The 26,979-nt window shown below is 38.6% G+C and overlaps 2 protein-coding genes across 12 annotated transcripts; one reads left to right on the top strand and one right to left on the bottom strand.

Moving 5' to 3' along the window:
- Positions 1 to 759: 759 nt before the first annotated feature.
- RMI1 (RecQ mediated genome instability 1) lies at positions 760 to 5,890 on the bottom strand. Its single transcript, XM_060762119.2, has 2 exons — positions 5,810 to 5,890; positions 760 to 2,946 (listed from the first exon to the last, which is right to left on the bottom strand). Exon 2 carries the CDS (start codon positions 2,909 to 2,911, stop codon positions 1,184 to 1,186), a length of 1,728 nt encoding a protein of 575 aa, XP_060618102.2. The 5' UTR covers positions 2,912 to 2,946; positions 5,810 to 5,890; the 3' UTR covers positions 760 to 1,183.
- Positions 5,891 to 5,982: 92 nt separating this feature from the next.
- On the top strand, positions 5,983 to 25,526 carry HNRNPK (heterogeneous nuclear ribonucleoprotein K). Of its 11 annotated transcripts, none has more exons than XM_060762120.2 (16): positions 5,983 to 6,114; positions 11,197 to 11,260; positions 11,395 to 11,467; positions 12,379 to 12,476; positions 13,370 to 13,426; positions 14,712 to 14,755; positions 15,633 to 15,705; positions 17,157 to 17,270; positions 19,131 to 19,259; positions 19,638 to 19,939; positions 20,332 to 20,386; positions 22,208 to 22,258; positions 23,372 to 23,393; positions 23,474 to 23,562; positions 23,821 to 23,990; positions 24,704 to 25,526. In XM_060762120.2, the coding sequence occupies exons 3-16, from the start codon at positions 11,419 to 11,421 to the stop codon at positions 24,735 to 24,737; spliced, it is 1,287 nt and encodes a 428-aa protein (XP_060618103.1). In that variant the 5' UTR covers positions 5,983 to 6,114; positions 11,197 to 11,260; positions 11,395 to 11,418; the 3' UTR covers positions 24,738 to 25,526. The 11 variants fall into 11 exon arrangements, with proteins under 11 accessions (XP_060618103.1, XP_060618108.1, XP_060618105.1 ...); XM_060762122.2 differs by lacking the exon at positions 5,983 to 6,114 and adding an exon at positions 6,313 to 6,414; XM_060762124.2 differs by lacking the exon at positions 5,983 to 6,114 and adding an exon at positions 6,341 to 6,418.
- Positions 25,527 to 26,979: the final 1,453 nt, after the last annotated feature.

Below are 26,979 nucleotides of genomic sequence, written 5' to 3'. Positions count from 1 at the left end.
CTAATTTTTCCCCTCCGTCTAAAAATTTCCTGTCTTATAGTCCAGCTTTGAATCCAGTTCCCTGACCCTATCCAATTCTGAATTTCTTTTTGTTCTACAGGGTTTCCATCCTCTGTATATAGATCCTATACTAAAATTTTCCCTCTACTTTCAATTAATCTCAATGTTCTGCCTATAATTTCATCATTATTATAATTCATTTGCCATACAGTTGCCATCTTATTCTCACTGCGGAATCCCTGGGTTGCTGTTAGTTTTCTGAGCTGTATGGACATGTTTCCAACAAACCTCACAACCTCTGAGGATGTCTGCCATAGATGTGGGCGAAATGTCAGGAGAATGCTTCTGGAACACGGCCATACAGTCCGGAAAACTCAAAGAGACCTATTCATTCTTAAGCTGATTAATGCAAGTTGACATAATACTATCAGAAATTTATGAAAACATCAATCTCTCTGTGAATATTTTTGAAATTTGCCAGTCTGCTTGCTTGTTTTAAAAAAAGGCTTTGCGCGTATAAATACATAGAATAAACACAAATGTATATTATTGTTGTTTTAAACTGTTTATTTTATGATTTTTATACTTATCAATGTATTTGGATAGTTGTTTACATGATTTTAATATGTTGCAAGCCGCTTTGTGTTCCGTGAGGGAGAAAAGTGGGATATAAATAAAAATTTATTATTATTATTACATAAACAATTGAGTAGGTTTGAATAGCCTTTGCAATTCTGAGATAGAGATATCAGTCTACTATGTTTAAAAAAGTTTCATTTATTTTCATAATTTTCAAAATGTGCAATTGCAAATACCATGAGAAAAATACTTCAACTGCAGTATGAGAACATAATACATGTACACTACCTCTAACACGCCTGTTTTAACTGTTTAGGAATAATCTCATTTTCAGTCATTCAAAGTTGTAAAATAATCAGGAATGTAAAATTTCAAGTTATAAACCCATGGCATATGTTTCCCATTTATTTCTGAAACTTGCTTTGCTGATATTTTTAGGAAGTATTAAGAAACAGACACAAAAAAGCCATGTTAAATCATACATTAATCTTAAATACAGGAAAGTGGCAGAAATTATTAAAACATTGCACGAAGATAGCATAACCAAACATATATTTCAATGCAAACTTTTTTTAGGATTACAATCAAAAATATAATTTCAGTGTTACGTCTGTAAGCGCCTTTTTAGATTTTCCACATCATTTGCATTGATATCTTGCAAAATCACTACTCTTGCTTTTGCCTGGGAGGGACTGAATTCAATGGTCATCAGACAGCAAAGGTCTATCAGTTCTCTCTGGCAATTCTGCAAGCCCTCCTTAAGCTTTGAGGAATTGACAGGATCTTTCCGTAACTCTTTCATTTCGGGTACTGAAAACCCAATCAAGCTTGTTAAAATCTCATCAGCAAAAACAACGTCCAAATAAGCTGTGCCATCAGTTATTTTTGCTGCAACACTCCAGAAACCACCACTACTTGTCAGACTTCCAGAAAGAGTGACTATAAATGCTTTAATTTTCACAGCTGTAATATCCTTGGGCTTACTACTTAACAACACTGATAAATATGTAAAGGGAGGAGAATCCAAACCAATTGCAAGGTATTTGTTGTTTATTTTGCAAGTCTGTACACAGTCAGGAGATTGTTCAAATTTTGTATTACTGCTTGTTACTCTGATGTTAGAAATGCTGGATGACATTTCATTGCCTTTACTACTTGTCTCCTGAACAAGCTTGTTTTCAAAGCGATCATCCAAGTCCTGGGTGTGTTTTGCATTATGTTTTGCAGAAAAACCACCACCTGTGATTTCTTCAGATACATCTTCCATCCTTCCTTCTCCGTGTTTCTTTTCTCCTGGTGGCTGGCTCTCCATGCTAGTAGCTCTGTTCAGAACTTGTCTCTCTTCCTGCTGGATTTCCTCTAGTAAAAACAGATCGTCATCTAATGGAAAGTCATCGAAGTCTCCTTCCATGTTTTGTTCTTCAGGCCCTGTAATGTATGCCACAGGGCCTTGCTGCAAGGAGTTTGCCGTGTTAGTAGGGAGAGAATATGAGGTAGAATTTATACTTGTACCTCTGCTGCAATATCCGCTTTCAACAGGTGCCTCACTGAGCATTAATTCATCATTTTCCTCAAGACTTGCCAGAAGCTCTTCATCAGAAGGACCAAGACTTTGGCCAACTTCATCAAGTGGTTGCGGAACCACACATTCCCTAGTATTTGATGCAACAACATTAGGGACATTTTCATCTTCTTTCCCAAGAAGTCTAAGAAGAATTCTTTCTCTACCATTTTCTTCCATGAGACCTTCCACTTCACCTCCCAACAATTTCACATTTTCTGGTTTAAGCAGGAGGACACCTAAACGATACACAACCTTCCCTTGTATCATGATTTTTGTCCCTGGAGGGAGATCGCAATGGAGAACAGGGACAGGATGGTATTCCATAGCTTGAATGTGATGTACACCATCGGTCAGTTGCAACATCAGCATTCGAGAAGGCTTTGCCTCCCAGGGTCTCAAAGTTCCTTGTGTACTGTTAGTAATTTCCTCATTTGTAGTATTCTTCCCTCTCAACTTTTGCAATTGAGAATAAGCAGGCTGGCTGACGTCAACAAGTGAATCGATCTGTATGGAATAAAAGCCATTCAGTTCTCCTTTTGGATCATTTAAAATGCGATCAGGAAGAACAGGATGTTCGAGATCCCTGAGATCTGTTAGAAGCCATTGCTCAAAAACTTGTTTATTAAGAGAAGCCTGGGCCAAATGTAAACCACCATTTTCTTGTTGAATCCAATCAATGCAAGCTTCTATCCAACGTGCTGGGACCTTCACATGCCATGTAGATGATAGCCAGGTTTCCACTCTTATTGCAAGAGATGATGCAGTCATTTTCTTTGGTGGTAATGGGGAAATTTGTGAATACCCTGAAAATAAATAGAATGGTATCTGACTAAGTGTGCATATCTCAATACAGCTTTCTCCAGCAAAAGAAATGTAACACAGCACTATAGTGTTTTCTGATGTTAATGTCAGATATATGTGCTATTTTATTTACATCTATTTATATCCCATCGTTCGCACAAAAATATCCTAGGGTACAGAACAATATTAATATAATACACAGTTTAATAATTTTAAAAGAGTATACTACAACACATTCAATGAAGCCACTTATATTCACTGATCACTTGCATCTCCAGGGGTTACACTGGATCTACACAGCCATATGAGGCAGTTAAACTGCACTATATGGTAGTATAAATACAGCTCCTTTCTGTACCAAAAGGCCATTAAAGTTGGCATCAGGCATACCTCTTTAAGAAGGCACCACTATGGAGAAAGCTGTATCCCATGTCACTGTCTGATGTCTTATCACTTGACATCACAAGCTCCTGAAGATAGATGTTGTCTAATGGCAAGTTCTAACAGCTCTCATCAGTTTTCCTAATGGCAAAGAATGCTGGAATGTGCATTTCCCCAAAATATTGGCAGCAGCAAAATTGCCAGGCCAGTAACCAAGTATTGCATTTCTCTAGAATAGGAAAAGCAATGCAGTGATATGACAGTAATACAGGGATGCCTCATGTTCCTCTGGTACCAGAGGAAGAAATAACATGGGGTGCACCTGTATGTAGAATTCATGCAGCTTGACACTTCAGCTCTCATGGCTCAATGCTATGAGAGCTGTAGTTCAGCGAGGTGCCAGCACTTTGCCAGAGAAGACTAAAGGCCTTGGCAAAACGACAAGTCCCATAATTCCACAGCACTGAATCATCGCAGTTAAAGGGGAGCCAAACTGCATTAATTCTACAGTGTAGATACATCCAAAGATGCATACCCAAGGAGATGGTCATCCTGTAGATCTGAGGTACAAAAGGAAGCCTCATTATTTTTGTGAAATAGCTACATTTATTAATTAATTTGTCGCATTTGCTTGTTACAAGCTGGGGAAAATATATGTGATCCCCCCCCCCCCAGTCTAAATCTCAATTGATTTTGAAATCATTTTATTAATTGTAGTTTTAACAGGGTGTCCCAGGTTACATTTGCCCATGCCTGGACCTCTATTTTAGCATTTGTCTTTATTTTGTGGAACCTGAGGCCCTGTCTACACTAACCATTAAACCGCAGTCTGAAGCTGGCTTCCAGCTGCCACGACCTAAATCAAACTCCCACAAAAGGAAGCCCATAATACATATCAGTGCTCAAGGCCCCATCTACACTGCCATATAAGGCAGTTTCAGAGTGCAGATTAACTGCATTCCAAACAGGCCCTATATTCCAGGATCTGATCCCAAGTTTTCTGTGTATCCCAGATTATCTGGCAGTAGGGACTCATATAATCCAGTTTAAAGCAGAAAACCTGGGATCAGATCCCAGGATATAGGGCAGTGTGGAAGGACTCCAAGAAGCCTTTAAACCAAAGGCTTCTTGCAACATTGGTAGCTGTTAGAGTGCCGCCTTTACTTTCTGAAAGCTTAATATACCAGACATTTAAAATATTGTGTATCAAATTAATTTCAGGCTATGTGTATAAGTCTATATAAAGCATACATTAATTTTGGGTTTAAACGTAGATCATATTTCCAAGAAATCTTATTATGTAGGTATATACAGCCCTGGGTTATACAGAAGTGGGTTGTTGTGAGTTTTCCGAGCTATATGGCCATGTTCCAGAAGCATTCTCTCCTGACGTTTTGTCCACATCTATGGCAGGTATCCTCAGAGGTTGTGAGGTAGTGTTGACTCATATAATCCAGTTCAATTTGCATTAATGAGTCTACACCTGGGATGGACAAACTTCGGAACTTCAGGTGTTTTGGATCTGAACTCCCACAATTCCTAACAGTCTACCAGCTGGGTTATTGTAGGTTTTTTCAGGCTATGTGGCCATGTTCTAGAGCAGGGGTCCTCAAACTAAGTCCCGGGGGCCGGATGCAGCCCTCCAAGGTCATTTACCCGGCCCTCGCTCAGGGTCAACCTAAGTCTGAAACTACTTGAAAGCACACAACAACAACAACAACAACAAGAATCCTATCTCATCAGCCAAAAGCAGGCCCACTCTTCCCATTAAAATACTATTAAGGTTATATTTGTTAAAATTGTTCTTCATTTTAATTATTGTATTGTTTTAAAGTGTTTTTTTTGTACTACAAATAAGATATGTGCAGTATGCATTGGAATTCATTCATTCATTCTTTTCTTTTTTTTCAAATTATAATCCGGCTCTCCAACACTTTGAGAGACTATGACCTGGCCCTCTGTTTAAAAGGTTTGAGGACCCCTGTTCTAGAGGCATTCTCTCCTGACGTTTAGCCTGCATCTATGGCAAGCATCCTCAGAGGTAGTGAGGTCTACCAGCTGTGAGGAATTGTGGGAGTTGAAGTCCACCTGGAGGGCTGAAGTTTGCCCATGCCTGGTCTACACTGTCATTATAATGCAGTTCAAACTGCACTACATAACAGGTAGACAGGGCCTGTGGTTGGATCTACACTGCCATATAATCCAGATTATCTGCTTTGAACTGGATTATATGAGTCTACACTGTCATATAATCCGGTTCAGAGTAGATGTGGATTAAGAAACTGGATAATATGGCAGCGTAGGTGAGGCCTGAGTCATCCCCACCCAGGCCTCATATTGGTTCCTATGTAATCATCTGCACAGCAAGACCACTTTCTCCAATATCGGTTTGAGACTGCGTCCAGTGGTGAGTGTGGACGGGGCCTAGGCCTCTCCCTCGCCACTCCCTGCCTCCCCCCATTGTGAGGCCCAGCCCCAACATACTGTCCTGGAGGAGGCTCGCTTGGCGTCCCTCTGCTTCCTCTCTCTCTCTCTCTCGCCTCCCCTTTTGTTTTAGGCGCCAAAGTGAACTCAAGGCCCGAGCTCCGCCAAGCTCGCGAGAATTGGCTCGCCCCGAGAATTGGAATTTGCCCCGCCGCCATTTTCTCTCTCCCCTTTTCTCTCTCCTCACGCCGAGGCCCTGAGGTCAATTCCCTTCTCCTGCTTCTCAGGTCCCCCAATTGAGAGACTGGACAACCACTTCCATTTTTTGGAAAAACCATTGTTCATCATTATTATCACTATCACAAGTAAGTCTCGCGCGGCATGCGATTTCAATAATCGGGGCGGCGGCGGTTTGCGGAAACGAGGGAGTCGTCGTCTGCAGCGCTCTGTCTTCTCTGAGGGATGAGGCCTAGTCGAGTGGCTGGCGGCCTTCACGGTGGGCGGGATTTCGGGGGGGGGGAATCAAAAGGACAGGGCCAACAACCAATAGGAGCGCGGCGCGGAGGGAAGGGGGCCAATAAGAAGGCGGCCGTAGTTGCTGTGGGTGCGCGCGCGCGTCTTGCTGTAGGAATCCGTTTCGCATTTCCAGAGGCGGATTCAGCGGAGTAAGTAAGGAAGGAAGGAAGAAAAGAAAGCAGGCCTCAGTTGAGCGGGTGCGGGACAAGAATATGACTTTGTGTCTATGCAGATATGTATATAATGTGTCTATTTGGGGCGTGAAGGGGAGAAAGTATGGCGTCTTCAGGGGAAGGGGGTGGTCTTATTTCGTGTCTCGGCCTCCACTTCGGCAGCGCAAGGAAGCGCCGCTTGGTTTGAGGCGGTTGCTGCAGAAATCATGGCGGGTGAGGCCGTCGAGAGGCGTTTCCGCCTCTTCTCTCTTTCCTCTCGCCGCCGGAGCCTTTCTTTCCTCCGCCGCCTTCAGAGGAGAGAAGAGCGGCGGGTCTCTTTTGTGTCTCCTTAGACGGGGCTGGAGGGGGAGAGCGGCCGCCGCGTGGCGGGGCTCCTTCCGCTCGCCAGCGCCATTACAGAGCCAGAGCCGCCGCCGCCATTTTTGGTCCCGCTGCTCGCTCTCTCTCTCCTGAAAGCGGGACCAAGATTATGCAACGCCGAGGCGCCCACGGCTGTGCTCCTTTGGGGTTCAGGGCCCTCATTGGCCTCTGTGGCCCTTTCCACACAGCTATATAAACCATAATATCAAGACATAAAATTCCACAATATCTGCTTTGAACTGGAAGATATGGCAGGGTGCACTCAGCTAACCCAGTTGAAGGCAGATATTGTGGTGTTTCTTGCCTTGATATTCTGGGACATTTATTTGTTTCGTGTATTTCTACACCGCCTTTCTCAACCCCCGAGGGGAGACTCAGGGCGGCTTACAAAAAGGCACAATTCGATGCCTACACAATAATACTGATACAGGGCTACGAGGAAGGGTCCTCGGCACCCTTGCACACTGCTGAATGAAATCCCACATTTTTTGCTTTGAACTGGGATATATGGCAGTGTGGACTCAGATAACCCAGTTCACGCAGCTATATAAACCAGAATATCAAGGCATAAAATCCCACAATATCTACTTTGGACTGCAAGATATGGTAGTGTGCACTCAGCTAACCCAGTTCAAGGCAGATATTGTGGGATTTCTTGCCTTGATATTCTGAGATATAGGGTTACATGGAAGGGCCCTCACCACCCTTCCAAACAGCTGAATGAAATCCCACATTTTCCGCTTTGAACTGGGATATATGGCAGTGTGGACTCGGATAACCCAGTTCACACAGCTATATAAACCAGAATATGAAGGCATACAATCCCACAATATCTACTTTGAACTGGAATATATGACAGTGTACACTCAGTTAACCCAGTTCAAGGCAGATATTGTGGGATTTCTTGCCTTGATATTCTGGGATATAGGGTTACATGGAAGGGCCCTCAGCACCCTTCCACACAGCTGAATGAAATCCCACATTTTCCGCTTTGAACTGGGATATATGGCAGTGTGGACTCAGATAACCCAGTTCAAGGATTTCTGCCTTGATATTCTGGATTATATGGCTGTGTGGAAGGGTCCCGAGCGCCCATCAACGCACTAACCATTTCAAACCAGTGTTGAATGAAGTGCTTTTGCTGTGCAGATGATTACACAGGGAACCAGTTTGAGGCCCGCATGGTGGTTAGACAACCCCATGGTGCTTTCCCATGCTTTGGTGAGCGTTGGTTGTCTGGCCACAGTGCATTAAATGGTAAGAGTAGATGGAGCCTGAGGCTCTTTCTACACTGCCATATAGAATCCAGAAGTAGATTATATAGCAGTCTAGAATATATTCATAATCCAGTTCAAAGCAGATAATGAGGATTATCTGATTCAATAGGCCAGATTTGATAGACCCCTTCTACTGCCAGATTATATGGCAGTAGAAGGGGTCTGAGTTTTCCTGATTCGAACTGTTTGGGACCAGACGTGTGTCTGGTTTCGATTACAGGCAGTCCCCAAATTACAAATGTGGATAAGACAGGAGTGAGAGGAAATCTACCCCTAGGAAAGAAAATCCACTTTTTGCAGGGTATGGCATGGCAAAGAGTCCCACAGAAGGAATGAAGTCTGAGGGCACTTCCACACAGCCATATAACCCAGAATATCAAGGCAGAAAATCCCACAATATCTGCTTTGAGTTGGGTTATCTGAGTTCACACTGCTATATATTCCTGCTCAAAGCAGAAAATGAGATTTTCTTCAACTGTGTGGAAGGGCCTTGATGCACCAAAATCAGGGAAGGGAAGAAGAACAAAAAACTATGTTCTTCTATGGGGGCAAAAAAGTACAAGTAGTCCCCGAGTTACAAACACCAAACTTACAAATGACTCATAGTTAAAAAGGGATTGAGAGAAATATATTCCACAGAACAGGAGTTCACTCCTGCAAGTGTTATTATGGAGAAATTGTGTATCCACAGAAACTGCATCACCTATCCTTGTTTCCACAACAAGCCACGTTTTTGAAAATCCAATTCTTACGGGGATAGAAAGTGCGGGGAAATTTTCTGAACAGGGGTACAGACAGCAAAACAAACACTGTGCTATACAAAGAAAATATTTGGATGGAGTTACGCCTTAAAATGTACCTGTTTCAACCTACATGCAATTTCAACTTAAGAACAAACATGCGGACTGCCTGTATTTGTATATATGTAATGAGATCCCTTGGGACCCATCTTCGATGCAGTTTGAAGCTATTGTTATTTTATACTAGCTTTGTTTATATCCTGCATATTTTTCTCCATAAGGACTTGAGGTATCTAATAACCACACAATCTGATAACAATTTAAAACGAATACAGAGAATTTTTTAAAAAAGCAATTAAAATACTAGTGGGTGGGTATAAAATTAAAATACAATAACTATATTTAAGATTATATTTAAAACTCACAATCTCACCCCTTCCCACCCACAACCTCCCCAGCAGTGCATCCTGTATCTTCTCCCAAATGCCTGATGGCACAGAACTGTCCTTACCTACTTTAGGAAGGCAAGCAGGAATGGAACCATCTTAGTCTTTTTTGGGAAGGAGTCTGAGCAGCCATCAAAAAGGTTGTTCCCTCCAAACACGCTTGCTTACTACATAGGAACCAGTTTAAGGCCTGCATTGTGGTTAGACAAACCAGTGTGCCCACTGCAGTTTCAAACTGCATTAAATGATCAATATAGAAGGGGCATGGATTTTTCCGATTTGAAATGCCTGGGGCCAGAAGTGTGCCTGCTTTTGGATTATTTATGTATATATAATGAGATCCTTTGGACCCCATCTACAATACAGTTCAAAGCTAAAGAACAAACTCCCACAAAAGCTATTGAAGTAAATGTGCACCAGTGTTCTGTGGTTTAAGCCTCAAACTGGTTCAAGGATTTCCTATATAATCTGCACAGCAAAACCACTTTCTTTAATACCAGTTTGAACACTACATTAAATGATCTTTGTAAACGGGGTCTTGTTTTCATTTGCCTCCCCTTGACTTACCCTAATTTGAAATGTTTGGAACCAGAAATGTTTCAAGTTTTTAGATATTTGTGTATATATAATGAGAACTCTTGGAGACTCGAGTCTAAATAAAAATTCATTTATTTTATATACAGCCTGAAAGTGATTTTGTACACAATATTTTTTAAAATGTGCATGAAGTAAAATTTTGTGTACTTTGAAGTATCAGAAAGCAAAGGTGCTACTATCTCAGGCACCCCTGGGGACAGTTTTGGAGCATTACAGATTTTAATATAAGGGATCCTTAGACCAATACGTTTTTGCTGCAAAACCAGGTTAGCCATGAATCGTTGGACTCTTTCATTGGTTACGTTATAGTCCACTTTGCAACAGCTTAAGGGACAGAGGAGAGTTGGCTATCCTTTTTGTTGTAAGAGAGAAAATTGTATCTCATGGCGTCATGCCTGTGACAATACTCTTTCCCTATGATTGAAAAACTATAATTTTGCTTCAGCATTGTCTGTATGATACAGCTGTTGCCTTACTCCTTGCATTGCAAATTAGTAGGGTTCTTTATGATGGATCCTGAACTTGGTTTCAACATGCTGTGATTGGGAGCTTTGAGTAGGTTTGAAGAGGTTACACCAAGTACAAAAAATAGAATGGACATGTGTTTAGGTTAAGCTGGATCTACACTGCCATATCATGCACTTTGGAGCTGCACTATATGGCCAGTGTAGACCCATTTAACACAGTTTGACTGCATTGAACTGCATTATATGGGCCTACACTAACCATATAGTACAGATTCAAATCGCAGATTCCAGCCTCAGTTTTATTTCTAGCACTAGGGTGCATATTGAAAATGGAAATAATCTTCTTCTACCTCTCTCTTGTTGACCATTTACTTCCTTATTTATGATACCTGGCTTTAAAGATTTGTTGTATTCCCTCACTTAGCGGAATACTGTGAAATGCTTCATATTTTCTGAGGTTATTTTCTGTCTTAGTATTGAATTTAATGAATTCTTGTTCTGTTGTGTGATGCAAAAATAGGCATTTATTTTAATAATAGATACAGAAGTTGTTTTGTATGGGGACGGTTAAAATTCGAAGACCTTCAGTGTGAATGTTAAAATGGTTAAATCTACCCAGTGGCATTATTATATTTATAGCTCGCTTTAAGTAACATGTTCAGAATTAAACAGATCTATTTAATTAAGGAGTTAGCTAAAATGCTTTTAATGCTGGCCTTAAATAGTGTATGGCTTGGAATTGCTGGGCACAAAAAAGTTGGCCACTGGAGGGGGATAGCAACATGTATGTTAATAAAGGTTGGCTTGTCTGAACATAATATAATTTTGTAAAAGAACAAGTCCATTACTTAATGTGTGTTGCTTTTCATAGGCTGTCTGATCTTTGATCCCGCCCAGAACATTTAAGCCTTGCTTGGCGAAGCTATATAATATCGGTAAGTGCTGTAAGCAAAACATTCTCCTGCTTCTTGTCTACTGAAGGTGCTTGGGTAGACAAGCACCTTGGGTGCTTATTTAACAAGATGCTCAGAATGTTGTTAAAGCTCTTTCATTATATATTATTTGGCAGGTTTTACCTACAAGTCTTAGAATAATGGAGACTGAACAGCAAGAGGAGACTTTTACTAATACAGAAACTAATGGTAAGTTTTATTATATCAAGTACAAATTATAGTTGTAATGTAAATGGAATTTGTAGCAGGAGTATAACATTCAATAGACTTTAACATTGGATTAATATATACTTGGTTTATTAGCTGTGAATGCTATTATTGCACATTCTGGAATTGGGTATTACTTGGTAGATGTGTATATATTAAATCAAATTGTATTTATTGTGCAAGCAGGTATCCTCTCTTTGCCCTAAATACATTTCAGATGGACTTGCAATTATGTTGAACAGATTTGCAAGATATAGGAGGAGAGGGGAAATTGATTTTAGCAGTATGTTTTAGTAGTAGAAATCAGGAAATGCTTTTCATTTACTAACTTGACAGCAAACTGTCCTCATTTTAAAGTATTTTATTTTTTTTAAATAACATTTGAATCACTCAGGTGTGGAATTCAGAATGTTATTTATGTGTTGTGCTACATCTTGTGACCATAAACATTAAAATTAACAATACATGACATCTTTTGTTAATTACAAAAAAACTGCATAATAAAAGAGGTTTTTTGTGGTTTCTGTGAAATCACAGAAATAGGTTTTGACACCACAGGTTGGATAGCATTTGACATAAATGGCATAGTTGCTATTATACATTTAAAATAATTAGCTTCGCTCGTAAGTAGTGTTTCTGGTTTCCTGTCAAAGAATGGGGGCAATAAGATTTCTAAGATCTACTGAATGTTCATTGAATTTCTTTACTAAAAGTAATGTGTAAATTTTTCTTATGAGTCTTTGCTGTTAGTTTGGCTTAAAGTTCAAATATTAGATTTTCAGTCTTGTAGATAATAGTTGATTTATGTATATGATTTAGTGAAAGTACTGTCCTCTGCTGCTTGAAAAAGCAACACTTCTGTTTTCCTTATTTTGTTTATCCTATAATTCCAGGCAAACGGCCAGCTGAAGATACAGAAGAAGAACAGGCCTTCAAAAGGTCCAGGAACACTGATGAAATGGTAGAACTGCGCATTCTGCTTCAGAGCAAAGTATGTTTCGTGTTTAGTTAATATATTATTCAAATTGTGTATATAATATTTTGTTTAATTTGGCTGTTCGTGTTGAACTTCGGATTAACAATTGAAGAGTGTCCGTGGGTATTAGCCAACATGCAGTGATTTCTATTTGGGAGAAACAGTGGGTGTTTCTGTTAAGGAAACCGCTTCCGAGAATAACAAACACAGAGGTGTGGTATGTTTTTTGGAGGGGAAGAGAATAGAATCTTTTCTAGAAAGTATTTTGGTTACCTTAAATAGAATATGTTCTGATTTCGCCTATTGGTTTGCTTTGTGTCTACTCCACAATCTTCTAAAGTTTCAGCGCTCCATCAGAACTGTTGGGTCTGAATTCAGATCCCCTCATGATACGCAGCGCATTAGGTGATCTTGCCTTGGAAATCTTAACATTGGGAGATTGCCCTGCACCTTAATTGAAGAATCAATATATATACTCTATAGTATATATATTTTTTAACAAATGGGAATTTTTTTCCATAGAAAACAAGCACTGAAAAACCTCTAAAGTTGGGGAAATAACCTTCCCACAACAGTATACAAAATAGGCAAAATTCAGAGTGGTAGTATCTACATTGTTTTCTTCCCCTTAACCCCTTAAAACCCAAAGATCTAGTAATAGGAATCAGGTGAATTTTAAATTTAAGAATTGAGCATAAATTTCTCTTTTGATGCTTTTCCAAATATGGGAAAATATTGTTTACACAGCTGATTCCTGGAGTTAAAAATTGCTTTCTGAGCGATAACATTGAGGGCTATTGAGTGAAATGGCACTAATATAGGCATTATATATTTCTCAAATGTTAGAGAGAAGTCATATTTCTATAGATAGTTTTTGAGAAACTAATCTTAATTTTTTACTTCATTAGAACGCTGGAGCAGTGATAGGCAAAGGTGGCAAAAATATTAAGGCGCTTCGTACAGACGTAAGTATTTATGAGTTAAACACACTATTTTACAGAACACAACATTTAAAGCAGATTATATACACTTCTAGCAACCGTGAAGACTATTTGCAAACCATTGCTAAAATTTTAAGCTCAGTTGTCAGGATATTCCATTGATACGGTAATTTTTTTAAAAAAATGGAATAAGTCACGTGAAAAGATTCCCACTCCCCATTTTTTACAGAAACAAAGCATTGTGCTGCCTTAACTTGCACTACTGGATAATTTAGATTTAATCTTTAATTTATTTCCAAATTGCAGATGATGGTTCTTTACCCAGCTGTGGAATGATCTTGTTTAAAACAGCCTATCTCTTAAGGAGATAAATGTTCCAGCTGGCAAGATAGTTGTATATGGGAGTGGGACATGGTACATGAGTTCTAGCCTGGAAGGAATTCTCAGTGAACATGTGTTTACTTTTTATAGTGGGTTGACTCTTGTGAATAGACACGTTCAATATTAGCCGTGCCTCATAGTTCAGCACTATGCTTCGTAAAAACAATTCTTTTATTGTGTATTTTAAAGTCATAGTAATATTGGTATTTAATGCACTATTTGGCAATATATCATTTCACGTTGTGTTTGATATTTTCATTATATTGTAAAATAAACTCCTGCAGAATGTTGTAATTGTCAACTTTAGATCTGAGGTATAAACAAGAACCTGGGTAGCGATCACTTGTGAAATAACGGACCTTTCTGACGCTAGTGTACTTCAAAGACTCACCTACCTAAATACAGATTTCATACATATAATTCCTGGATTAGTGGCTTTCCCAGTTTTCCCAGGATTTCAGTAATCTGAATCTCTGCAGATCTTGTGTCTACCCTCATGAGCCAGCCTGCTACTAAACTTTTAATGTTAAAAGTAGTTTAGGCCAAGTAACACATTTTTACAGTCCATAACAGTTAAGCCACAGTCATTGTAGCATTCCGTATTGTGTTAGTCTTCAGAACAACTTAAGCTTGTTTCATTGAGAGTAATGAGTATAGTTTGTATTAAATTAAAATTTATTGCTTTTCCCCCTCTTCCCTCTCCTTGTTTTTTTGGCCATATATCTCTCCGTTGCCCATGTACTGGATCGACTTGCCCCTGCGTTGCCCACCATGACGTTGGCCCATCCGCCCCTGAACGCCCATGTGAAAACCCTGGTTGGCTATGCCCAAAAATGTGCTCGTTGCCAAACGGGTGCCTTACTTGACAACTTCTGATTGAATGCCCATGCCCAATGCCAACATCCACGAACGCCAATGACCAATGCAGTACAATGCCAGTGTTTCAGTCCCAGACAGCAGTGGCCCCGAGCGGTATGTCCCAACAGTTTATGCCTCACTGCCTGATTAGAAAGAGAGAAATGTATATTATTACCTGCCTTTATATAATTAAATAGTATCCCCGTAGACGGTGTATTGTTTTTTTTAAGTTTTCTGTCTTATTTTCCCCATTAAGTCTTTTTTGTCACTGAAGTTTTACGTGAGTTGCCCACCCAACAATCCACTAATTTTATTTCAATGGAAGGAGCACAGCTTCGATTGTTGTATATTTGCTGCATTGTAAATCGGATTGTTTCAAAATAGTTTTTTGCTCTGCTCTGTCTTTGTGGCCCACCTTGCTCCCCAAGCATTGCCTGTTCATAATTTTTTTCTGATGAAATGCTAACTCCTGGTTCACTCTCCTTCACTTCTCATTTGTATTGTCTTTTTTTCCGTCTTGCATTTGTATTTGTTTTCTTGCGGAGCCCATTAGTAATCTAATTTCTAACTGGTCTCATAACCCTATTCCAAATACAGTGTTCACTACTTGCATATTCCCATGTCTCCTAGGAGAGGGTGTGCCAGTTTTAATAATGTAATAGCAAGGGTCTCCTCAAATAATGGTGGTGGGGAATATGAATATTCACTCCTACTTGCAGTACTTCATCAGTTTCTTTTCCACTTAATCTGCCTCCTTCCAAGAACTTCGTTCTCTATCTCCAAAATCTTATTTTAAACCTTTACCAGCTATACGATTGGGCATACAAAAGAGGTGCATGCACTGTAACTTCAGTAAGCAGGCTTACTTAAATGGGGAATATTAACTAAGTTCTACTCAAGAGTTGACTTACAGTCGATTGAAGTATGAATACACAACTTATTTCCCCTTTTCCCCATCTTGTTCGTGACTTCGGATAATGTGACACGACAGCATACTGAGTATAAGTGCAGACATTGAAACAATTGGAGAAATTTTAAAGAAAATTATCCCTACTTTGGAGGAGGTAAGTGCGGAACATATTTGAAACTATGCATTGAAACTAAGACTTGTACGGCTAACTTTCAGCAATTTATTTTTCTTCTTTGTTTGTTAGGGGAGGTTTGAGATCCACAGGCGTTGGGAAGCAAATGTTGCTAGTTTTAAGGCAGATTTTGGAGATACTGATAGTTTAAGGATAAAAGATTGCCTCCAAATTAATTAATTTTACAATGTAGGGTTTTTGTGTGATCCTGTAGACTATACTTAACGGTTCTCATGAACCAGGTGCTGCACTTTGTCCACAGGGAGTGTGCTCATTCTTGTATGGCACCCAGACGCAGCACTTGATTCCAGCAACTGATGAAAGGCACTTATCCCATTCCGACTGCCATAGCTCTGGCCTCTTTAGAGAAAGAACAGCAGTAATAAACTGCTGGAATTAATCCTTCCCTTCTGCCATTTTCTTTTTCTTTTGTTTCCTGTTGTCTTGGATTGTAAGGCTGGGGGCACAGAATTATCAAATTAATTATTGGGAGACTTCTTGGATGAATAGCGGGGTAGAAATACTATAAATAAATGTTTTATGCACTGAATCAAACTCTGTATTCACTTTAAATTTAATGTAGGGGTGTAGGAAGCTTCTTGATAAATCGGAATCGTAGTTCTGGGTAGCATGGTATTGCATGGTGTAGCATCAGGATTTCACAAAGTGGGCTAAAGGTTTAGAGCAATGGTTCCCAACCTTTTTTTTTTTTTTTTTTTTTTTTTGGGTAGGGACCACTCTCCCACATTAGTACCAAAAAGTTACTAATGTTGGTTTTGATCAACTTTTCATCAACTTTAGATACAGTTTGGTTATTTGGAGTGATGAATTAAAAAATTGCATTGGATAGAGCACATCAGCTCTAGTTTCTGATACAGAACATATGCCGTCCAATAGTCGCCATCTGCTCGCCCACGGAAAACCATATTTAATAAGCCTGTAAGAGGGTTTCGCGAGACCAGTTGCAATGGTGAGGCCGCGGACCATATTTTAGTTCTTGGGGATTACTGGTTCTCCATGGACCACCAGTTGGGAACTACTGTTTTAGAATAATCTGAAATCGCCTTTTCAGTAAGCGACCTGAAGGCACTGGTGTATGTGTGGGGGACACTTCATAGGATTTTAACTTTAAACATCTGATCCTGCATCTTTCACAGCTATTTAAAACAATTTAGAAACAATTTATTATAAATAGAAAGCTCTTTGGGAAATCCATCCCTTGAATAACCTGCACAGGTTTTTGAATCATGGCATAATATATCTTAAAGGAACTGAGTCTAGGCTTAATGGATGATATTTGTTGATTAAAGATAAGAGCAAAGTTAACATCAGATACTAATACTGCTAATATGGATTAACGAAAGAAACAAATGTATTGCAGTACTAATTTAAATAAATTTTGGATCCATACTCCCTCCCGAAATTTTCCGTAGTACCAGCATTACAAGGGAAGTGACTTCGACTGTGAATTAAGACTGTTGATTCATCAGAGTTTGGCTGGAGGAATCATTGGTGTCAAGGGTGCTAAAATCAAAGAACTGAGAGAGGTAATATATTTTTGTGCTTTTAATATAACCCTAGGTAGATGAGAAAAATATTCTCATTGTCAATTTGATCTGTTACATTAAGATGTTGAAATGTTACTAGTACTTAATCATATATTGAATAATGAGAATAGGGATGAGTTGAGATGAAATACAATTGCAAGCTATTTGGTGCTTTACTTGGAAGTGTATATATTCTTTTCAGGGAAAGAAAAAAGGGAGAGGACTATTCAGTTTATTTCGAACTTTGATCTGTTTCTTTTAGTTCTGGTTACTAAAACAGGCAAGAGATTCAAATGATTTTATAGATGTAAAAGCTATATTTTCTTCCATAGTTGAAGCAGCAATACTTAAATGCACCTGTGGAGCCCAAAGATTAATCTAGGACAGTGAGGATGCCTATTACACAATTTAGTGCAGCTCATCTTTTGCAGATGAGCATTTGGTACTTTGGAAAGTCAGGAAAGTGAACATTGCTCAAGGGAAAGGTACAGAAGTTGTAACTGAAGATGTACTATACATCTTGTAATTCTTGTGGGACACTATATTCAGAACTATTAATAAAACCAGGTCTATTTTAAAATGCTATTTTCAAAAAACGAGTTCTTCTCTTCTCTAAGGAAATAGCCATTTTGAAGCAATAATAAAAATGTTCTGCCATTTGTTGTTGTCCAGAGATTAATTGTATTGAACTTTCCATTTTAGTATAATCTTTTGCTTTAAAATAGTTGTCTCTTCATTTGTCAGTCACTGTTAAAAGAATTTCAAAGAAATCTTGATCAAAAAAGCATTTGTCAGTATTTGTGGACATGTAATGAAATAATTTATTTTTAAAACATTTGCATTTTAAAACTTGGGTATGATTGTTACAGAACTGATTGGAAAAGTTGGCCATTAAAATAAAAAGACAGTGTTGATGGTAACTTTGATAGAGTGAAAAGGTTCTTTCAATTTAGATCACCTTCACAGAAAGGTAGAAAGCAATAATGTGCAAGTCCTTTTAACCTATACGGCAGAGGGATTCAAAACAAACTTGGATTTTGCCATGTTTAATGATACTTAAGTGGTAGACATCCTCTGTTATAGTCCTCTGCCATTTCACAGACACTCTAGCATTCAATTGAGTTCATCATTTCATATTCAGTATTTTATTATTTCATTGTAAATAATGAGACGTGAGCATCTATAGATTTTAGTATCCATTAGGGGCCCTGGAACCAAGGACCCAGTGTAATTCATAGTATTCTTGTCTAACTAGACAATTCATAGTATCATTTGGTAGTGCTGCTTTATAGTAATTCTCCCCACCTCACTGGAAATTCTTCCCCATGACAGCATATAGGGTCCTGTAATGGTCATAGCTCTTTCCCATGGCTTACTATCCATATGAATCTGTTGGGGAGAGGTAATTCAGAGTTTGAGAGAGGGATGCTTGTTGTTCTTTTGTCCTGGAGTTACTCTGCATGGAGTCCTTAAGAAACTAGATGTAGAAAGATAAAAGTAATTGCACATAAAATAGTTGCTCATTATGGGTGGCCCAAGAAGTAATGATAAAGCCTATTTGAGGGTGGGAGTGTGCTACTTCTAGATCAGATTTTCATATTGTATTGGCTTTGGTATTTAATCACTGCAGCTGTATGGTCAGTTGCCTTTTGTTATCACTGATTATATCACTTCCTGAGTTGGAATGAGTGGTTCCTGAAACTTATCACCAAAAGCTACTGGTGTGTGTGTGTATCTCCTTAACATAGCCTCTTGCTCAATATAAAAATATTTAAAAAGATAGTAATTTAAGTAGCTTTAAAATTATGTACTAGTTAATGCTCATTCTGAATCATCTTTTCATGTAACTTTACTTGGCAGAACACTCAAACCACCATTAAGCTCTTCCAAGAGTGCTGTCCTCATTCTTCTGACAGAGTGGTGCTGATTGGTGGAAAGCCTGATAGAGTTGTGGAATGCATCAAAATAATACTGGATCTTATATCAGAGGTAATTTAATCCAGAAAATAGTTAACTTTTTAACTTTTCCAGGTTACCCTTTTTGTGTGCAAACGGTCTTAGCAGCGTTTTCTGGAGTAATAACTCAATTTTTTGGAGATCTGCACTACTTTGAGAAATAAGTGGTGCACATTGCCTGTAGAATTGACACTGCAGAGATCAGCAAATGTGTGTATGTTGACCTGGTCAACACCGCTTAATTTTATTTTAATTGTAGGTTTCACTTAAAATTTTGTGTTTTATCTAATACTTGATATGTATTCACTGTTTTGAAGGAAATGTTGGAATATAAATTTAACAGAAGTTTTGCATGTCAGAGTGGCATGACAGTATTGAACATTCTAATTTTGCTTTCCTTTTTCTTACTAGTCACCAATCAAAGGACGTGCACAGCCCTATGATCCCAATTTTTATGATGAAACATATGACTATGGTGGATTTACAATGATGTTTGATGACAGAAGGGGGCGGCCTGTCGGGTTTCCAATGCGTGGCAGAGGGGGCTTTGATCGAATGCCTCCAGGCCGTGGTCGTCCCATGCCTCCGCGAAGGGATTATGATGACATGAGCCCACGTAGAGGACCTCCTCCCCCTCCTCCAGGCCGTGGTGGCAGAGGTGGCAGCCGGGCTCGCAATCTTCCTCTTCCACCCCCTCCTCCTCCTCGAGGCGGGTGAGTGAAATTTATTCGTATTTTCCTTACTAATATGTTGTTGGAGCAGTATCAAATTATATAGCTGTCAGAAGTGAGGTGTACTTCGCTAGAGGAGGGAGTGCAGAAGTTGTGAATTAGTAACATTCTGTCAAGTGGGATGGAAGTGTGGTGAATGGGATGAATTTTTAAAACATGCATTTCGTCATCAGGATATTTTTCCATTAATACAGATTACTGGTTAACTGTGTGATCCACATTAACAAATCAGTTCGCTTTTTATATCTCACAGTTTGGGGCTAGTTGCATTTACTTTGAAATGTGAATGGGATAACCAGAGTTTTGGGTGGAGTAAATAAAAAATTCAGTGCAATGTAAGTGCATACTCTGATTATATACTTTTCCTTCTTAAGGGACCTTATGTCTTATGATCGAAGGGGCAGACCTGGTGATCGCTATGATGGAATGGTAAGTTTTGTTGAGAAGTTTAATTATACTAAGACACTTCTTTCTCTTAAGGAGACAACCATCCCTCTTTAAATTTGTTAGAAGTACAATTCTTCATTGGATATGAATGCCCTTGTCCTAAATTTCTGGAGACAGTCCTACATATGTGAAAGAGTAGGTAGTGAAATATGCATTTCCTTTTTTAATCCTGTTTTTAGGAGATCGTGTAAAATTTTGCTCTCACGATAAATTCAACTACTTGTAATGGGTAAAATAAGTAAAGTTGTGAGTGGTTAGACCTAGATTAGTTCAAGTACTATGAAGACATGTAATCCCCTTCAAGAATATTAGCTTTCAGTGAAAATTATTCTGATGACTAATTACTAGCGTAATAATTCTGGTCATAGAAACTTCTGTAAACAGCAGCTGCTTTAAAACCTATTACGGGATTTTGGATGGGAGTATCCATGTGTAATACTACTGTCCATTAGAAACATAAGCATTAGCTTTAGTGTGAAATTCCGTGCCCAAACCTCATAATCTTCTTGAGTGTAGGGGATAGAACTTGATGAGATTATGAAAAGGTAGTAATACTTGACAGTGGTGTTCATTTTATATCACTTGGTTGATGAAAAAAATATGTGTTGGGTCAAGAGTTTTGTTCCTCTAATTTTCTAAGCATAGTTAGAATATACACTGATGGAATGGGGGAGGAGTTATTTCCTCCAGTTTTCTTCCATCTTTGACAAAATTGGTTATGTATAGAATGACACCAAATACAGGCTAAAGACACCAGAAAGCGAAGCAGGATCAACTCTGATTAGTGCTTGGATGGGAGGCTGCCAGTGAAAATGAGTTCTGTAGGCAAAATTTTAGAGGAACTGGCAAAACTACATCCACAAGAGTGTTCCTTGCCTAAGAAACCCCCATGAAATGCATGGTGCTGCCCATAAGTCAACAGGTAGCTTGAAGACACGCTACAAGTTTTCTTTGATGGAAAAAAAATTGAATTCAGTAATGACCTTCCATGACTTGGTAAATAATAGTTCAGTTAATTCATATTACTAAGCAAAGAATAATTGTCAGTCTTGGAAAGTAGAAATGTTGACTTACTTTTTGGCAAGAGAGTCAATTGCATGTAGTTTTCTCTCTCTAGTTGGTGAGGGGGTGCCTCGAGCAAATGTGCTTTTCACAGTTATCTGTCAAAAGTACATTGGTGTGAAGAAAGGTTGAAGATTAAATGACTCAATATTATGTACATTCTAAACAGAATTTGTGTAGGCAGTAAAGAGCATTGTTTACTTTGAGACTTTTGGAGATACCTTTACAGAACAGGGTGGAAATTGCTCAGCTCAGGGTGGAAATTTCTGCTCAGCTTAAGGGGCCCATTTGCTCCTGTAAGAAGTATCTGCTTCTTCCAAATTTCCTAAATTGCAATTCTGTCTCCAATTTGCAACTACTGCCTGTGATGTGTTGTGTTTCAGAATATTACTTGAAATAGAAAACTACAGACTTCAGTCTACTGCGCAAAGTCGCAGCTGTGCAAGTCACAGACTTTCAACATGTGCTTAGTTTATAGGAAATGTATCATTTAGACTTCAGAGCAGCAAAGCAGCAATTTGTTTAGCCCCTTCTGCTTACAGAACAGGCTACATTTTGGCTTATTGTGGAATGTGAATTTGATCTATGACGAATCTGCCATTTTTCTTTTATGTGGTTAAATTTGGGGTATGTGAGTGCATTTGTGTTTCTGAGTTATTTACGAATCTGCTACAATATACTGACTTGTTTCAAATGTTCCCCACTCCCTTCTCTTCTTTCTGATGTACCTTGTTTGGCAAGATGATGCAGTGTCACGTTAATGCTTGTGATGACATAGAAACACCAGAAATGGTGAGTACATTTCCCTTTATTGAAGTCATGTTTGAATTGTTAGTGCTTTGAAAAGAGTTTACATGTTATGTTTCTTTTTTAGTTTTGGATTGTTTCTTCTTAAGTTAAGTACATGGGTAACTGTTTTAGTAAAATACTGAATATAACCCATGGAAGACTTCAATCCAATATTTGTGGATTCAGTGATACTTGTATTTTTTCAGACAAAGGGAAAGAGCTCACTAAATACATAATTGCTAAACAAATGGAAGATTTGTGCAGAATCATTCCTTATGTTTTGCCCGTAGCAGAAATGCCAGTGCAATGTATTTTTATATGGTCAGGCTCTATGAAAGGAATTAAACGTGTAAATACAAAATGCACCCCTTGAATTCATTGTTGTAGTGTCTGTTGGATGTACATCCACATTGAGAAGAATAAAAACATTTATTTATCTATTTCCTGCTTTAAAATACGTTTTGCATAGGCTTGTTTCAGTGGTCAGCTTTGTTTATGCACAAATGTGTACACACGTGTTCATGTGTTCATAACTACTTTCTAGGAATTTGCCAGTATTTCTGCTCAGCTTAAGGGGCTGTTATAAGAGTTGTGTAAGAGTTGATAGTATACAATTAGCCCCTGCTGCTTTGGTGAGATAGTCAGAATATTAGAACAAGTTCCACAGTAGTAGCAGGTCAGCTGATATCGCGGGCCGTATAACTGGGTGATAATCATTGATGCTGGAGTTCTGACTTTTATTGTTATGAGTGGTAGCCTTGGCTTCACATGAGTGTATGAAGTGCACCTAGTTAATTCCTTATTTGCCATTTAACCCTGTTGAAAAGTTAAGATGCCTGTATAGTGGTGATTCTTTCAAGCCTCCAGAACTCACAAGAAATTCTACAGTGTTTGGGGGGTTTGTAAAAGATCTTATCCGTAATCTTCCCTGTCTCAGATTTGTCAGGCAGATAGAATCTGAAACATGCCCTCTATTTTGAGATCCTGAAGGTTATGCATACGTAATATAATTTAAAAGCAGAAGTATTTTCCAACTGTCTAGAATATATCTGAGTTAGATTTGTTCACAGTATTGACATAGAAGATAAGCCTCTTTCTTTTTTCTCTTTTTCATAGTTCGAGGGTGGATCAGGCTATGGTAAGTTTTCATATCTTTTTATTGTACAGAATTTATAGTTTACTCACCAAAAGAGCTAGATGCATCCCTTTTAAATCAAGACTATTCTTACGCAGGGGGCCGTGGCTCTTATGGTGATCTTGGTGGGCCCATCATCACGACACAAGTAACAATACCCAAAGATGTAAGTGTATGTATTATCTTTGTTCTTTCTTCATTCCATTTTATTAAAAATTTAGACAATAGTTTTTAGTATTCATGTGGGGTGGATTCTCCCTAGTCCCATATATATTAAGGGTGCATTCTGTTTATTATAAAAGTTAAAATGTGTTTATCCTCCCTTGCAGTCTCTTCATAAATAACTATGATTATTTGCCCCGAGGTAAAACGTTAGGGGATCAGAGCAATGAATTCACGAGCTGCGGCTAAAACCTACTGTTCTTTATAGCTGGCTGGTTCTATTATTGGAAAAGGAGGCCAGAGGATTAAACAGATACGCCATGAATCAGGAGCTTCAATCAAAATTGATGAGCCCTTAGAGGGTTCAGAAGATCGGATAATAACTATTACAGGCACACAGGACCAGATTCAAAATGCACAGTATTTACTGCAAAACAGGCAAGTTATCACCCTATTGTGTATGTTACCTAGATGCAGACTTAATGTTTCTTTGTGTAACCTGTCTCACTAATGAGAATTTTTTCTTTATACTAACTTCTGTACTTGGTAGCATGCTTTTCCCTTCTATTCTTCGTTCTTATTCAATGAAGGCACTCTCAAAACTAATCATGCTGGAAGTGGGCTTAACCAAGCACTCCTTCTTTCTCTGGTGAAAACTGCTGCAAAAAAATCTACTCGTAATCTATTACATAGAGCCTGTAGAAAATGTAGAAGATTTCACTGGATGTTGGCCTAGTTCTGTGTGGAAGACTAGTGATTTTGTTGTTTTTAGATAACTAAATCGACAACAAATCGCAGTCTACCGTATGGCACAGGCCATGACTTCTACAGGACAAGTTGAAAACTATTGTTGCTGTTAATGCAGCATTTCACACCTTACTCGCATTGCTTCCTCTTCTGCTATGTATATAACAGCTGTTAATTTTGACTTGCTTTTTCTTGTTTAACAAATACTGTCTATAAAGCATATTGCAATGTATAACTTTAATTCTGGTTTGTAGCTAGCTACTAATTACTAATTGTTGAATCTCACCAATAATATGTATTGTCTAATTCTTATTAAACTTGTAAATGCATTTTAAAAATTGATTGATTCAAGATGTTTTGTTCAACCATTCTAATATCTGCCTTTTTTTTCTTTTTCCTTATAGTGTGAAGCAGTATGCAGATGTTGAAGGATTCTAATGCAAGATATTTTTTCTTTTTTATAGTGTGAAGCAGTATTCTGGAAAGTTTTTCTAAGACTAGTGAAGAACTGAAGGAGTCCTGCATCTTTTTTTTTTCTTAAATCTGCTTCTGTTTAAAAAGCCAACATTCCTCTGCTTCATAGGTGTTCTGCATTTGAGGTGTAGTGAAATTTTTTGCTGTCACCAGATGTAATGTTTTAGTTCTTTACATTATAGGTGGGTGGGAATGGGGTGGCTTGCGAAACTAACATTGGTATTTTGAAACAGCAGCAGAAAAGGTGGATTTTATTTTTTGTTCTGCGTTGGTTGTAAACTGTAATGTTTTTCTGTCACTTGTGAGCCATCTGCTTTTATACCTTTTTCGTTGTTGTTTTGGAGAGGAGAGAAAGTACCGATAGGCCACTTGTCCCAGCATCCATTCAAAGCAATGTGCGGAATGTAATGCCCTTTTGTAAGATGTTTTATGATTTTAAAAATAAATGTAGTGAACCAATTACTGCAGTCATTTCTTTATGCACATTTCATTAGCTGTAAAATAACACCCTCTGCACAGTTTCCTGAGTTTGGCTTTTTTCCCCCTATACCAGAGAAGCAGAACACCCCATTTCAGTGTTTAGGCAAGTTTTAGGAGTATTGATAGTAACAGGCTGACTCCAAACTTTGATATCTCTGAAGAAAGTATACTGAATGGTTTCCCCCTCCCCTTTGTTTACTCCAAATGTATGCCCCTGATATTGTATTGCAATGTGTTGGTTTGAATAAAATCTTGCAAAAATTTGTTTGTCAATGAATAGCAAGTAACTGTAGAAAAATAACAGAAGTTTAGTCATTTCTATCCTTGGCAATTCTTCCCATATTCAACTGTAACCTGTTAAAAATATGTTTCCATTGTATAAAGACTTGAATGAAATCATTGTATCTCCTTCCTATTTTATTTGCATAGCAACTTGTGTGTGTGTAAAATCAAAAAAACCTTGATCTCATGTAAAATGTCAGATTTGTAACAGTAGTTTATAAGTTTTATTTCCCTTCTTGAATAAACACTGTAATGTCTGACTGGACAGAAGGGGTCCAGTTTTCAACATCGACTCATGTACTAGTACTCTGCAGTTTTTCAGAACTAGTATTCACAAGAAATGCATGAAAACACTTCCTAAGTGAAGCACGTTCCAATGAAGCCTCTCAGAAAACGGGTGCCTTCCAAGTAATTTCTGACCCGAAGAGGAACCTTTATTGGAAAGATTTGTTTAGAGGATTGCAATTGCCTTGATCTGAGGCTGGAAGAGAGTGGCTTCCCACAGTCATCCAGTGAGTTTTCCAGTTTGAACGATGGCCTCCCAGTGGCCTTGTTTAACACTCAGAACCACTGCAACATGGGTATTTCTCAGAAAATCTTATATTTGAATATTTTAATTATATCTATATATCAGAATCCTAAAGATGTGGATATGTAGAAGTTTGTACGTTTGAGTCTGGTTGCAACTCGAATAATGTTGAAGCCCTTTCGATGCATTTCATTTTACATTTCCTGCCATCTCTTTATTGTGAAAGCTAATTGAACATTTTTTAATCCCTTTGGTTGCTTGACCTAGGTATATACAGTGCAAAGAAGCACATTCAGTATGTTGTCTCCAGTGTGGAAACAGATTTTTAATAGTGAATCTGACGCTCAGCTTTTGCTCCTTTGTGCAGTTCAGAATTTTGACGACTGGGAAACTAGAAGAGGAGAAAACACCCTCATTTTATTTGATATGCCAAAACTGCAGAGTAATCAAATCAGCCAGGTTTTTCTTTCAGGGTTCCAGCATTTCTTTGCACCATTAAAACACCTTCAGGTGTGTCTATACTAGAAGTAATGCAGTTTGACGCCACTTTATATACTGCCTTTCTCGCCCTGGGGGACGCAAGGTGGTTTACAACAAAGGCTCAATGCTTTGGAACACTTTAGCAGACAAATGCCTTGCAATACCCCTAGGGCCTCCTCACACTAAAAAAATTAAGTTAAAATCCAGTTTCTGCCTCCTGTAGAATTCTGGGGTTTGTAGTTTAGGAGGGAGCCTTTAACAGCCTCACTAAAACTACAAATCCCAGAATTCTGCAGGAGGCCGTGGATTTTAAAAGTTATTTGAGATATAGTAGACCAGTCTTCCCATGCCCTTTACAAAAAATGATAAACGTTTTTCTCATTCTTCGTTAGCTTCTGACAACTTTAGCAGCGATTGGTCCTAGAAGAAAATAGT

Source organism: Anolis sagrei, chromosome 2 (genome assembly GCF_037176765.1).
Source record: "Anolis sagrei isolate rAnoSag1 chromosome 2, rAnoSag1.mat, whole genome shotgun sequence".
Taxonomy (NCBI): Eukaryota; Metazoa; Chordata; class Lepidosauria; order Squamata; family Dactyloidae; genus Anolis; species Anolis sagrei.
The sequence above is the reverse complement of the archived record's forward strand: the minus strand, read 5'-3'. Positions and strand labels throughout refer to the sequence as shown.